The 14,744-nt window shown below is 46.0% G+C and overlaps 1 protein-coding gene across 1 annotated transcript in view; it reads left to right on the plus strand.

Moving 5' to 3' along the window:
- The first annotated feature begins 3 nt into the window (after nucleotides 1-3).
- The window catches only part of WDR25 (WD repeat domain 25), an 87,188-nt gene continuing 72,447 nt past the window's right edge, over nucleotides 4-14,744 (plus strand). The window contains exons 1-2 of the mRNA XM_040412684.1: nucleotides 4-111; nucleotides 12,066-12,668. Of these exons, the coding sequence (XP_040268618.1) occupies nucleotides 12,090-12,668 (579 nt within the window). The 5' untranslated portion in view covers nucleotides 4-111; nucleotides 12,066-12,089. The remainder of the gene's footprint in view (nucleotides 112-12,065; nucleotides 12,669-14,744) is intronic.

Genomic DNA, 14,744 nt, shown 5'->3' on the forward strand with positions numbered 1-14,744 from the left:
TCGTTTCCGGGGGGAGCGGATTTTTGACGGGACAGAGTCTGAGCTGTTTCTGTCAGTGGCGGAGCAGGTTCCCGGCATGCAGTGCGGCGAGGCGTGCAGCTGTCACTACCAGTGAGTGGGGCCCTGAGGGCAGAGATTGTAATGACTGGGAGCCCTGCGGGGTCTCATGTGCGGGGCCCCCCGGGGGGCGGGCTCCTTAAAGGGGCTCCCTAGTTTTATGTAAATAGTTGTGTATGGAAAACCTCTGCCTTGCTCGCACAGCTCCAGGGCAGGGGTCTGCTCCATGGTGAGGGTCACACAGTTTTTTTTTTTTTTTTTTCCTGACGTTTTTGAAGGCTTTTTGCAACTATTGGTGAGGTTTTTTTTCTGGTGTTTTTAGGTCAAAACCCCTGGAAGCCTGTGGGCAATGTTAGAGGGGTCGTCCGGTTATATCTATACATGTTACGGTGGCTTCTAACATTATTAAAAATACATTTGTAATTTACTCACATAATTTATTCTGCCGTGTTTCTGAGCGGCCGATGCGGGTCACGTGACCCCTGACATCATCCACCAGGCTTCCGCGGTGACGTCTCGGAGCCTTGTGCACCAGCCCCCCCCCCTCCTCTGGCTGACACGGCTCCTGTGAGGGATCGCGCATGCGCCATCCTTAGGCCCCTTTCACACGGGCGAGTATTCCACGCGGATGCGATGCGTGAGTTGAATTCATTGCACCCGCACTGAATCCGGACCCGTTCATTTCTATGGGGCTGTTCACATGAGCGGTGATTTTCACGCATCACTTGTGCGTTGCGTGAAAATCGCAGCATGCTCCTCTTTGTGCGTTTTTCACGTAACGCAGGCCCCATAGAAATGAATGGGGTTGCGTGAAAATTGCAAGCATCCGCAAGCAAGTGCGGATGCGGTGCGATTTTCACGCACAGTTGCTAGGAGACAATCCGGATGGAGACCCGATCATTATTATTTTCCCTTATAACATGGTTATAAGGGAAAATAATAGCATTCTGAATACAGACTGCATAGTACAATAGCGCTGGAGGGGTTAAAAATAAATAAATAATTTAACTCCCCTTAATCCACTTGCTCGCGCAGCCGGCTTCTCTTCTGTCTTCATTTTAGCTGTGTGAAGGAAAAGGTCATCACATGGTCCGTCACATGATCTTTTACCATGGTGATGGATCATGTGATGACCGGAGTGACGTCACCACAGGTCCTTTTCCTGCACACAGCAAAAAAGAAGACAGAAGAGAAGCCGAGCTGTGCGAGCAAGTGGATTAAGGTGAGTTAAATTATTATTTTTTTTAACCCCTCCAGCGCTAATGTACTATGCATGCTGTATTCAGAATGCTATTATTTTCCCTTATAACCATGTTATAACGGAAAATAATACAATCTACAGAACACCGATCCCAAGCCCGAACTTCTGTGAAGAAGTTCGGGTTTGGGTACCAAACATGCGCGATTTCTCTCACCCGAGTGCAAAACGCATTACAATGTTTTGCACTCGCGCTTTTTTAAAATCGCGCCTTACCAGAGGCCTTACCAGTGCCGGCAGCGGGGTGGAAAGATTCAATGTTGTGCCCGCTCCCTCCCTGTGATCCACCGGTGTGTCCGTTCCCCTGCATCTGGCGATCTGGCAGCCTCAGTTACCATTGCCGTACTCCACTGGCCATCAGAAACAACCCCCCCCCCCCCCCCCCCCAGGAACATCACAAAGTAAATCATTGTCCCTCATATACATATAGCTTTAGATACATATAGCTGTCATATAGCTTAGATATGGAGAGGGACGTCTCTATCCTCCGCTCAAACCGCAAGCGGCGTGATGGGAGAGAAAAAGAAAGGGGCGCACAATAGGATAGTACGTTGGAGTAAATTAAACTATTAAAAAGAAAGAGCGAGGCTCACCTTATTGATTTGTGCTATAGATGGGCACAACTCTATTGTAGATCTGAATGGAGTAAATCCAATTCCACAGGGCTGCAGCCGCAGGTAATATCTCTCCTGGAAAGGAAGTCCAATCCTCCAGAGAGTGCTTGTCAAGAAGAAGAATGCTGCAATGGCGCAAATCCACTGATGGAAACGGACATGAAGCTTCGATCCGAGTATTTATTTATTTTTTATTCACAAAAAGTGCACAGCCAAGTAAACAGCGCCTTTCGGGGACTAATACTTCGCCTTCATGTCCGTTTCCATCAGTGGATTTGTGCCATTGCAGCATTCTTCTCCTTGATATAGCTAAGGCTATGTTCACATCAGCGTTCAGCCTTTCCGTTCTCCTGCTCCGTTATAGGAGCAGGAAAACGGAAAGGACGGATTCGGCTGATAACTGAGCCGAACGGAGCCTACGGACCTCATAGACCCCCATAGACTATAATGGGGTCGGTTAGGTTTCCGCTCAGAAGATGATTTTGGAGCGGAGACAAAAGTCCTTAGATAGGCTACTTTTACACTCGAGTTTGGTGTGGATCAGTTCAGATAATACAACCGTCTGCATCCGCTCAGAACAGATCCGTTTGTATTATCTTTAACATAGCCAAGACGGATCCGTGTTGAACACCATTGAAAGTCAATGGAGGACGGATCCGTTTTCTATTGTGCCAGATTGTGTCAAAGAAAACGGATCCGTCCCCATTGACTTACATTGTGTGTCAGGATCCGTTTGGCTCAGTTTCATCAGATGGACACCAAAACGTTGCAGCCGGCCTCCAGAGCGGAATGGAGACTGAACAGAGGCAAACTGATGCATTCTGAGCGGATCCTTTTCCATTCAGAATGCATTAGGGCAAAACTGATCCGTTTTGGACGCTTATGAGAGCCCTGAACGGATCTCACAAACGGAAAGCCAAAACGCCAATGTGAAACCAGTCTTGGATACATATGAGGCTCAGCTCAGACCTGAGCGTTTTACAGCGCGTTCCTACGCGCTGTAAAACGCTCAACAAGGAGAAACCAATGCTTCCCTATGGGAATGGTTCTCACCTGTGCGTTTTACAGCGCGTACGATCGCGCTGTAAAACGCCCGACGCTCAAACAAGTACAGGAGCGTTTTTTTGGGCGCTTGTCGCGCGTTCCCGTACATAGACTTTCGGGAACGCGCGACACTGTGTGTACGCTTGTCTCTGTATGCGCGATTGTAAATGCCCGTACAATCGCGCATACAGAGCGCTCCTTTCAGAACGCTCAGGTCTGAACTGAGCCTAACTGTCATATAGCTTAGATATACATATATAGATTTGTATATAGAGATCAATATATATATATGGGAATATATATAGTGATCAATATATCTCTATATATATCTATATACTTTATCAATATATGTATATAGAGATATAGCTTAGTAAATATATATATATATATATATATATATATATATATATATGACACACACACACAATCCATATATATGTATATGGTGATATATATTTACTAATCGATATCTCTATATACATATATCTATATATACTATATATATAAGTATCTGCAATGTGACAGGAAGATCTGCCTGTGTGAGCTAGGAGATGATCATGTGGCAGTTTTTTTTTTATGCAAAGTTAGGTTGTGCAGAGCAGGGGGTGGGGAAGGTCAGATTATTCACGCCCACAAATATTCATGAGGGCGGGCTCAGTCTTTGTTGGTACACGCCCCCACAGCTTTGCTGCAGCAGGTAAACAAAGCAAGAATAACAGAACCATGCAAAGGTGTTAGGATGGGTTTTTCTCTTAAAAAAACTTTTTTTCACTAGAATAAAAAAAATGTAAACTAAGTATACAGACATGGAGAGCGGCGCCCAGGGATCTCCCTGCACTTACTATTATCCCTGGGCGCCGCTCCGTTCTCCCGGTATAGGCTCCGGTATCTTCATATGTTCGGTACAACTGGGTGGAGCCTGCCGGCGTCTCCTCCTCCCAGGCTGTAGCGCTGGCCAATCGCAGCGCTCAGCTCATAGCCTGAGCGGAAAAAAAAACTCTCAGGCTATGAGCTGAGCGCTGCGATTGACCAGCGCTACAGCCTGGGAGAAGGAGACGCCGGCAGGCTCCACCCAGTTGTACCGAACATATGAAGATACCGGAGCCTATACCGGGAGAACGGAGCGGCGCCCAGGGATAATAGTAAGTGCAGGGGGATCCCTGGGCGCCGCTCTACATGTCTGTATACTTAGTTTACATTTTTTATTCTAGTGAAAGGTCCTCTTTAAGAAATCAAGCTTAACTAATGTATATGTAAGTCCTGATGAGTTTTATAAGTCCCCCCTCCATCTCGGATAACCTCTTTAAGCACTGGCCAGGACAGGGGGTTGTTCACCCTTGAGGTGAGTTTTGTAAAGTTACATTCACATGAAGTGAGGAAAAAACGGCCATTTAAAGGGCATCTGTCAGCAGATTTGTCCCTATGACACTGGCTGACCTGTGACATGTGCGCTTGGCAGCTGAAGGCATCTGTGTTGGTCCCATGATCATATGTGCCCGCATTGCTGTGAAAGATGATGGTTTAATATATGCAAATGAGCCTCTAGGAGCAACGGGGGCGTTACCATTACACCTGGAGGCTGCGCTCTCTCTGTAACTGCTGCGCCCTCTGCACTTTGCTTGACAGGGCCAAGTGAGATGACTTTTACACTGCCTGGCCCTGTCAATCAAAGTGCAGAGGACGCAGCAGTTGCAGAGAGAGAGCAGAGCCTCTAGGTGTAATGGTAACGCCCCCGTTGCTCCTAGAGGCTCATTTGCATATATTAAACCATCATTTTTCTCAGCAATGCGGACACATATGATCACGGGACCAACACAGATGCCTTCAGCTGCCAAGTGCACAGGTCAGCCAGTGTCATAGGGACAAAACTGCTGACAGATGCCTTCAGCTGCCAAGTGCACATGTCACAGGTCAGCCAGTGTCATAGGTACAAATCTGCCGACAGATGTCCTTTAAATCCCAACCCCCGCAGTATACATAGTGCCTCTTGGACATCCAGTGCTCCCCTTTGTAATTAAAAGCTGCCCTGTCTTTTCAACAAATGGCATTTATCATGTGGAGGAAGTTAGTACAAGACACTTCCTAATGTATTGTGATTGTCCATATTGCCTCCTTTGCTGGCTGGATTCATTTTTCCATCCTATTATACACTGATCGTTTCCATGGTTACGACCACCCTGCAATCCAGCAGCGGTGGCCGTGCTTGCACACTATTGGAAAAAGCTCTGGTGGCTGGGACCACAGAAGCGAGTATATTCACACAGAAGTTCCCATCTCGGCCACCTCATATCCTCGCTGCAGCGGCGGCTGTAACCCCTGGATATGAGCTGTGTATAATGAGATAGAAAAATGAATCCAGCCAGCAAAGGAGGCAATAGAGACAATCCCAATACATTAGTAAGTGCCTGGTATTAACTTTCTCTCAATACCATTGGTTGAAGTGACAACTTCTTTAATGGTCCCCATTGCCCTCAGTTTATATAATTAATTCCAGTTGTGCCCTCAGTAATTATAGTGCCGAGCCACCCACTACCCCTCCAACCCCGGCAGTGCCAGCAATTAAAATAAATGAATAAATAAATGCTCCCCTCATGTACTTGCACAGGAGGGAAGACTTCCTCTGCACTGGAGGCAGCAGGACCTAACATCATGTGACGTTGGGAGCGCTGGGTCCTGCTGCCTTCAGTGCGGAGCAAAGGTTCCTTCACATGGATGAATTGAGTATTTTTATGTTAACCCCTGAAAGGTCCTTTTTTTTTCGGTGTATCGTTTTTTTATGGCCAGGTGTACTTCTATTTAAATGGCCTTTAAAAACGGCCCCATTCATTTCATTGGGGTCCGTCTGACCGGGAAAACAGACGAAGATAGGACATGTCTTATTTTTTTGATGGCCTATATTCACTGGCCACAAAAAAGTCACGTGACTAGCCCCACAGACTTTAATTTGCTCTGAAAAAGGCTGTGTGATGGCCTTTACGAAAATGGCGGTCACACGGCCGGTTTTCAGAGTCGTGCGACCAAAGGTTAGTGTCACTACTTTTTTTTTTTTTTGCAATAAATGCTGCAGAAAAATGTGGCTTTTTTGTAATGTTTTCATTCTTCATTTTTTTTTTTTATTTCACTGATAGACGCCAGGGCTGTGGAGTCGGTAAGCCAAAGCCCCGACTCGGACTCCTCAATTTCCCCTAACTCCGACTCCCTCATACATGTAATCCTAAAAAAACAAACTGACACTAAACAGGCTAAAATCAACAGTTATTTTATTAAGTACAAAAATATGACCAAAGACACAAAAGCACATCAAAAGATGTGGTACGAATCACTCCTGAGGAATAGTATAACACAGATGTATATAAATGGAGGCTCGTAATAAAATGCTAAAACGTCCCTGGAGGTGGAAGGGAAGATAAGTGATCAAGTGGGGCTGCCACTTTTTTTTATTTTTATGGCAGCCCCACTTGATCACTTATCTTCCCTTCCACCTCCAGGGACGTTTTAGCATTTTATTACGAGCCTCCATTTATATACATCTGTGGTATACTATTCCTCAGGAGTGATTCGTACCACATCTTTTGATGTGCTTTTGTGTCTTTGGTCATATTTTTGTACTTAATAAAATAACTGTTGATTTTAGCCTGTTTAGTGTCAGTTTTTTTTTTTTAGGATTACTTCATGATGCTGAGCTGGCTTCTTTAGGGTCAGACAATTTTGCCCAACATTTACGTGGGTTTTTCTTGTGTATGTTAACCTGTGCATGCTAACCTCCCTCATACATGGCGCATGTTTAAGCGATAACTTAATTTAAGCTTTTTATCACCTTTCTGATACAATAATCAAGCTATTTAGGTGTAGAACATAAAATCTATTTATTGGATACAACTTTAGAACACAAAACTTTAATAAATTGTAAATATGCAAAACGCTGCAGTAAGTGGGGAAAAAAACCAGTTTTCAACAAAAACGTCTTGAATAACATTTGTGGGTTGAGTCTATGAATTGGTTCTGAGAAATAGTATCACCTCCATCAGATCCTCCTTCATAGTGACCTCAAATCTGATCGAGAACAGCCTCCACTTGGGTTGGTGGCAAAGCGGTGACCACATGGGCAACATCTCTAACAATCTCGGGGTCTTCTGCACAGGCAGTTTTGACGATCGGTTGAACTCTTCTACTTCTTTGAGAGCAAGTGAAAAATTTAGCTGAAATACGGTCAATCTGTTTGCTATGGGAGCGGAATCTTTTTTCCTGCGGCAACGCTTTGCCTGCTCCATGTCATGTACTCTCCTTTGAGGCTGAAGATATGGTAGCAGTAGCCCCGTCAATACACAATTCCTCTTGCTCTTGGCAGTGCTGTAGCCCACTCATCCTAATTGCTACCTCAGTCAGAGCTGTATTTAGAAAATGTCTTCTTTTAACTGTTCCTTTATGTTGAAAGCTAATCTTTGTAACTACTGAGAAAACCTCTTTCATCCTGTTTTCTCTAGCAGATCTGAGAGGAGTGCAGCCATTCCTTCCCAGTGTCTTTTTCCTGTGATCTGTAGCGGAGGAGCTTCACTATTGAGCATCTACATAGAGGGCAGCACACAGTCATCTCAACTAAAAGCCTCGATCCTTAGGCCCCTTTCACACGGGTGAGTATTCCGCGCGTATGCGATGCGTGAGTTCAACGCATTGCACCCGCACTGAATCCTGACCCATTCATTTCTATGGGGCTGTGCACACGAGCGGTGATTTTCAGGCATCACTTGTGCGTTGCGTGAAAATCGCAGCATGCTCCTCTTTGTGCGTTTTTCACGTAACGCAGTCCCCATAGAAATGAATGGGGTTGCGTGAAAATCGCAAGCAAGTGCGGATGCAGTGCGTTTTCACGCACAGTTGCTAGGAGACGATCGGGATGGGGACCCGATCATTATTATTTTCCCTTATAACATGGTTATAAGGGAAAATAATAGCATTCTGAATACAGAATGCAAAGGACAATAGCGCTGGAGGGGTTAAAAAAATAAAATAAATAATTTAACTCACCTTAGTCCACTTGATCGCACAGCCGACATCTCTTCTGTCTTCTTTTTTGCTGTGTGCGGGAAAAGGACCTGTGGTGACGTCACTCCGGTCATCACATGGTCCGTCGCATGATCTTTTACCATGGTGATGGATCATGTGATGACCGGAGTGACGTCACCACAGGTCCTTTTCCTGCACACAGCAAAAAAGAAGACAGAAGAGATGCCGGCTGCGCGAGCAAGTGGACTAAGGTGGTTTAATTTTTTATTTTTATTTTTTTAACCCCTCCAGCCCCATCTGTGAAGAAGTTCGGGTTTGGGTACCAAACATGCGCGATTTTTCTCACGCGAGTGCAAAATGCATTACAATGTTTTGCACTCGTGCGGGAAAATAGCGCATGTTCCCGCATCGCACCGCACCTTTTCCCGCAACGCCCGTGTGAAAGAGGCCTTAGATCAGGAATGGAACAGACATTTTTAGGACATTTCATCATTCTCCCAAATTCTTATGAAAATATATTCAGCACATACTGCATTGAACTAACTGTACCAATTTATTATATATTTTTGGAGTCGGTCTATTTTATAACAACTCCGACTCCACCAAAATGGACACAGACACCGACTCCACAGCCCTGACGCTGCGGCCAGATGTTAGGTGTTGGACAATAGTAAAATGTAAAAAGCCCTATGAACATAGTGGGGAGATTTATCATTTTCCCACCCCCTTGGTTTTGGCTTAAAAAAAAAAAAAAAGAAAAATCACAAAACTCCATTGCTATATTTTTTATGCTGCCCTCGCTGTTTTCTTAGAAAGTGGCGGGGTGTGGTGCGGGGCTATCAGACCTGGCCGGCCCATTTATCATCATTTACGCAGAAACCTTTCACAAACGATGACTGAAATCTGCACCAGCCACGTACTGTCTGCAGGAGGAGGCATTTAATTTATGGCGAGGTCTGCGCCCATCATGACTTGCCCTGTGGGCAGTGTATGTATGTGGTGCCTGTATGTGGGTAGCGCTCACCTGTTTTGAATTTATATAGGAAGGAATGGACGTTCTCAGGGTCCAGCGCCAGCAGAATCCAAGACAAGGAGATACAGTCATGGCTGCAAGTGTTGGCACCCCTGAAATGTTTCCAGGAAATTAAGTATTTCTCCCAGAAAAGTATGTTATACACAGGTGTATTACTTTTGAATGTACTGGAACAACACAAAAACAGAGGAAAAAAAAGCCAAAAATGATATAATTCCATGCAAAACTCCAAAAATGGGCCAGACAAATTTACTGGCACCCTCCACCTAATATTTTTGATGCACACCCTTTGGAAGAAATAACTGAGATCAGACGCTTCCTATACCCATCAACAAGCTTCTTGCACCTCTCAACGGGGATTTTGGAGCGCTCTTCTTTCGCTCACTGCTCCCGCTCTCTCATATTTGAAGAGCAGTTTTAAGATCTCTCCACGGGTGTTCAATGGGATTCAGATCTGGACTCATTGCTGGCCACTTCAGAACTCTCCAGCTCTTTCTTCCCATCCATTTCTGGGGGCTTCTTTAAGTATGTTTGGGTTCATTCTCCTGCTGGAAGAACTAAGACGCAAACCTAGTTTTATGACATTGGGCCCTACATTGCGACCCAAAATCCTTGGGTAATCTTCAGATTTCACGATGCCTTGCACACAGTCAAGGCACCCAGTGCCAGAGGCAGCAGAACAACTCCAAAACATCTTTGAACCTCCACCATATTTGACTGTAGGTATTGTGTTCTTTCCTTTTGTAGGCCTCATTCCATTTCTGGTAAACACTAGAATGATGTGCTTTACCAAAAAGCTCCATCTTGGTCTCCTCTGTCCACAAGACCTTTTCCCAGAAGGATTTTGGCTTACTCGCGTACATTTTGGCAAACTGCAGTCTAGCTTTTTTATGTCTCTATGTCGGTAGTGGGGTCCTCCTGGGTCTCCTGCCATAGTGTTTAATTTCATTCAAATCTTGAGGGACAGTTCGTGCTGACACTGATGCTCCCTGAGCCTGCACGACAGCTTGAATTTCTTCGGAACTTGACTGGGGCTGCTTATCCACCTATCCTGCGTTGCAACCTTTCAGCAATTTTCTCTTCCGTCCACGTCCAGGGAGATTAGCTACAGCGCCGTAGGTTGTAAACTTCCTGATTATGTTGCACACCGTGGAACATCAAGATCTCTGGAGATGGACTTGTAACCTAAAATGTGTCTAAAAAAAAAAAAAAGTGTAATTGCATTAATTTTCTGGGAGAAATACTTCATTTTCTGGAAAAAAAATTCAGGGGTGCCAACACTTGCAGCTATGACTGCAAGTCCAGCTTCCCATTAAAAGCCGTAAGCTGTAAAAGCCCATACCAGTACACACCATGAGACACACAGCGTCTACGCGTTTCAGATCATATATGTGTATGTATACAGCGAGGAAAATAAGTATTTGATACACTGGCAATTTTGCAAGTTTTACCACCTCAAAAGAATGGAGACGTCTGTAACTTTTATCGTAGGTACACTTCAACTGTGAGAGACAGAATCAAAAATAAATTCCAGAAAATCCCATTGTATGATTTTTTAAAAATAATTCATTTGCATTTTATTGCATGAAAGACGTGTTTGATCACCTACCATCCAGTAAGAATTCTGGCTCTCACAGACCGGTTAGTTTTTCTTTAAGAAGCCTCCTTCTCTGCACTGATTACCTGTATTAGTTGCACCTGTTTGAACTTGTGACCTGTATAAAAGACACCTGTCTGCACACTCAATCAATCGCACTCCAACCTCTCCACCACGGCCAAGATAAAAGAGCCGTCTAAGGACACCAGGGACAATATTTTAGACCTGCACAAGGTTGGGATGGGCTACAGGACAATAGGCAAGCAGCTTGGTGGGAAGGCAACTGTTGGTGCAATTATTCGAAAATGGAAGAAACACAAGATGACTGTTAATCTTCCTCCGGTCTAGGTCTCCATGCAAGATCTTACCTCTTGGGGTAAGGATGATTGTGAGAAAGGTCAGGAATCAGCCCAGAACTACACCGGAGGACCTGGTCAATGACCTGAAAACAGCTGGGACCACAGTCTCAAGGATTACCGTTAGTAACACGCTACGCCATCATGGATTAAAATCCTGCAGGGCAAGTAAGATCCCCCTGCAAACGCCAGCACATGTCTGGGCCCGTTTGAAGTTCGCCAATGACCATCTGGATGATCCAGAGGAGACATGGGAGAAGGTCATGTGGTCAAATAAGACCAAAGTAGAACTTTTTGGTATAAAGTCCACTCGCCGTGTTTGGAGGAAGAAGATGGAGTACAACCCCAAGAACACCGTCCCAACCGTGAAGCATGGGGGTGGAAACGTCATACTTTGGGGGTGCTTTTCTGCAAAGGGGACAGGACGACTGCACCGTATTGAAGGGAGGATGAATGGGGCCATGTATCGCGAGATTTTGGCCAACAACCTCCTTCCCTCAGTCAGAGCATTAAAGATGGGTCGTGGCTGTGTCTCCCAGCATGACAATGACCCAAAACACAGAGCCAGGATAACCAGGGAGTGGCTGCGTAAGAAGCATTTCAAGGTCCTGGAGTGGCCTAGCCAGTCTCCAGACCTGAACCCAATCGAAAAGCTTCGGAGGGAGCTGAAACTCAATGTAGCCCAGTGACGGCCCCGAAACCTGAACGATCTGGAGAAGATCTGTGTGGAGGAGTGGGCCAAAATCCCTGCTGCAGTGTGTGCAAACCTGGTCAAGAATCACAGGAGACGTCTGACCTCTTCAATTGCAAACAAAGGTTTCTGTACCAAATATTAAGTTCTGTTTTTCTATTGTATCAAATACTTATTTCATGCAATAAAATGCTAATTAATTATTTAAAAATCATACAATGTTATTTTTTTTAAATATTTTTTTTATAGATTCTGTCTCTCACATAGTGTACCTACGATAAAAATTACAGACTTCTCCATTCTTTGTAGGTGGGAAAACCTGCAAAATCGCCAGTGTATCAAATACCTATTTTCCCCACTGTATGTATGCAGAGTATATATGTGCACACTGACGTATCTTTGTACCTCCAGGAACTTTCTGACTAATTTTCAAGAATGAACTCATTAGTGTCCTATGATGACTCGGATTCGGAAACAGACGACGCTCCCCCCATGCATGTTGTGCAGCATCGGCCACAAAGCGACACTACTGTGCACCCCACAGATCTGGGTGCCTTGGCCTCCTCCTCCTCTTTTGGCAAAGACTGCAACCTGAAGGACCAGTACCCTGTGCCCAATATAAATTACAGTTCTACATACAAGGGACTGGGTAATTCCGCAATGAAGGAGGCCATCCTGCCCGCTCAGAAAAGACTTCCGCCCGTCCCTGAAGGTGAAGTCAAGCCTTACATCCCCAAAAGACTGAGACAGGAGCAATCCAATATGGTTGCTGAGGTTGAAGCTGACATGTCGGTAAGGTCACATGATCACATGGACCACATGACAAGGACTATCTACCGAGTCTCTGATTATCTTGGGCCTCATTTACCATTAAAGTACAGCAGCAGTGGGATTCCTAAAAAAGTGATCTTTCAGATGAAGGAGCATGCCGGGCCGGTGAACCGGGTCCAGTGGTGTCCGGTGAAGCAGTACAGTCATTTACTACTCTCTGCCTCCATGGACGGAACATGCAAGGTAACAACCGGAATTCTTCTAGATACATTGGAGATTTGAAGTGGTTCTCCAGGCCTGCACCTAAAATGGGTCTTTCAGCTAACTGGTGGAGAGAGTACACTTTCGGCAGTATTGAGCCATCCATCGCTCCCCTGATTCCCCGTTCCTGGCTGGGATCATGTGACCACCTGAACATCTGACATCGCGGCTGAATGATCTCTTTTTTTTTCTTTTTTCTTGTTTAGCTGCATAATGTAGATGTAAGAAGAAAGCGGAGCACTGCCGGGCACAGCGTCCGAGGAAGAGCCTGCAGCCAGTCAGGTGATCACATGACCCCAGCCGGTGTTCTGTCAGAAAACCTTACCTCGTCAGATTCGCATACCCCACGTGACTTCCGGGGGTGTGCACCTCCGCGCAATACCACGGCACGGCGCCTCTGCACAAGCGCAGGACCAGGGCATGGTTAAGGTAAAATTACAGCGAGCATTGACTCATGGACGCGCACACGGACACCGCGCGTGCGCTCTCAGGGGTAAGGAGATCTGACGGTCTTTTGTCCTTACCCTCACACTGTGCAGAATCTGAATCGCGCTGTGTAGTGAGGGTAAGGAGATTTTACAATCTGCGCGTGCACAGTGTGAGGGTAAGGAGATTTAACAAAAGACCGTCAGATCTCCTTACCCCTGAGAGGGCGTCCATGCGTCAACGCCCACTGTAATTTTACCTTAACCATGCCCTGGTAATGCGCTTGCGCGGAGGCGCACACCCCCGGAAGTCACGTGGGGTAAGGGAATCTGACGAGGTAAGGTTTTCTGGCAGAACACCGGGATTGTGAAATCGGTGGAGCAATGTAAGGGTGTGGACTGCTGAAAGTCTCCACGGGTTAGCTGAAAGACCCACTTTAGGTACAACCCCTTTAAAGTCATAGAGACCTATTTAAAGGGCAGCTCTGGTCACTGTTGATAGTAGACTATTTCCTATAGACATTTTTTTGTTGTAAATGTTCATCCCATCGTGCCTCAGTGTGGGGCACAGATTTCATATTCTGTCTCGTATACGGGCTGAGAATTTGAACTTGGGGCCCCTCAATTTTGGCAATAGTGAGGGTCCCAGACGTAGGTCAGGCCCATAGCTAATTGAACGATAAATAAAGATTATGGTAGTGGTGCGGTCTGTTTAAAGGGATGTTCCACGTTCCACAAAAGCCAAAGATGGCAAGGCCCCTTTTAAAGGGTTATTCGGGAAATGATGATGACGACATATCCTCAGGATAGGTCATCATTATCACGTCGGTGGGGGTCCAGCTCCCGACACCCCCACCAATCAGCTAGAGCTCTGGTGACTGCGGCTTGCTCCCGACAGCGCCGTATATCATATAGTGACTGTGCTTGGTGTTGCAGCTCAGCCCCATTCACTTCAGTAGGACTGAGATACAACTAGGCCATGTGACCCATGTACGATGATGTCACTGGCCTCGGAAGAGGTCGCTGCACTCATGGAGCGCCTGGCCTCCTCCAACAGCTGATCGGCGGGGGTCCCAGATGTCAGACTCCTGCCGATCTGATAATGATGATCTATCCCGTGGACAGGTCATCAGTATAATTTACCAGATAACTCCTTTAATGTACTAAATCAACCTTGTTGCCTATAGCTGAATATTTGACTGGGTCCTTCCCCCTACCAACATTTATACACCAGGCGTCCGTGTTTCATTACAGACAGACAACGATGTGCGCGGAGCTGTTTATTGTGTACCACAAGGGGGCGCCTTATGATAAAATATAATGGTCTTCTGGTGTACTGGTGAGCGGCCTCATCACAGCAACTTATCCCCTACTCGCAGGACAGAGGATAATTATCTGATCGTCACGGGTCCGACTCCTGATCACGCCATGAGGGGCCCCCATCTGAATGGTCTGGTGGTCTTGTATGCGTACTGCCGTTCCATTCATTTCTATAGGACTGCCGGGCCCTGCTCTCGGTTTTCTCATGAAGTCTCATAGAGTTGAGCGTGCATGCCTGTCCGCTTCTCCGATCACACAGAGGAACACGAGGCCCCCCCCCCCCTTTCTCCTGATCGACGGGGGTCCAAGCACT

The sequence above is a fragment of the Bufo bufo genome, chromosome 11, assembly GCF_905171765.1.
Source record: "Bufo bufo chromosome 11, aBufBuf1.1, whole genome shotgun sequence".
Taxonomy (NCBI): domain Eukaryota; kingdom Metazoa; phylum Chordata; class Amphibia; order Anura; family Bufonidae; genus Bufo; species Bufo bufo.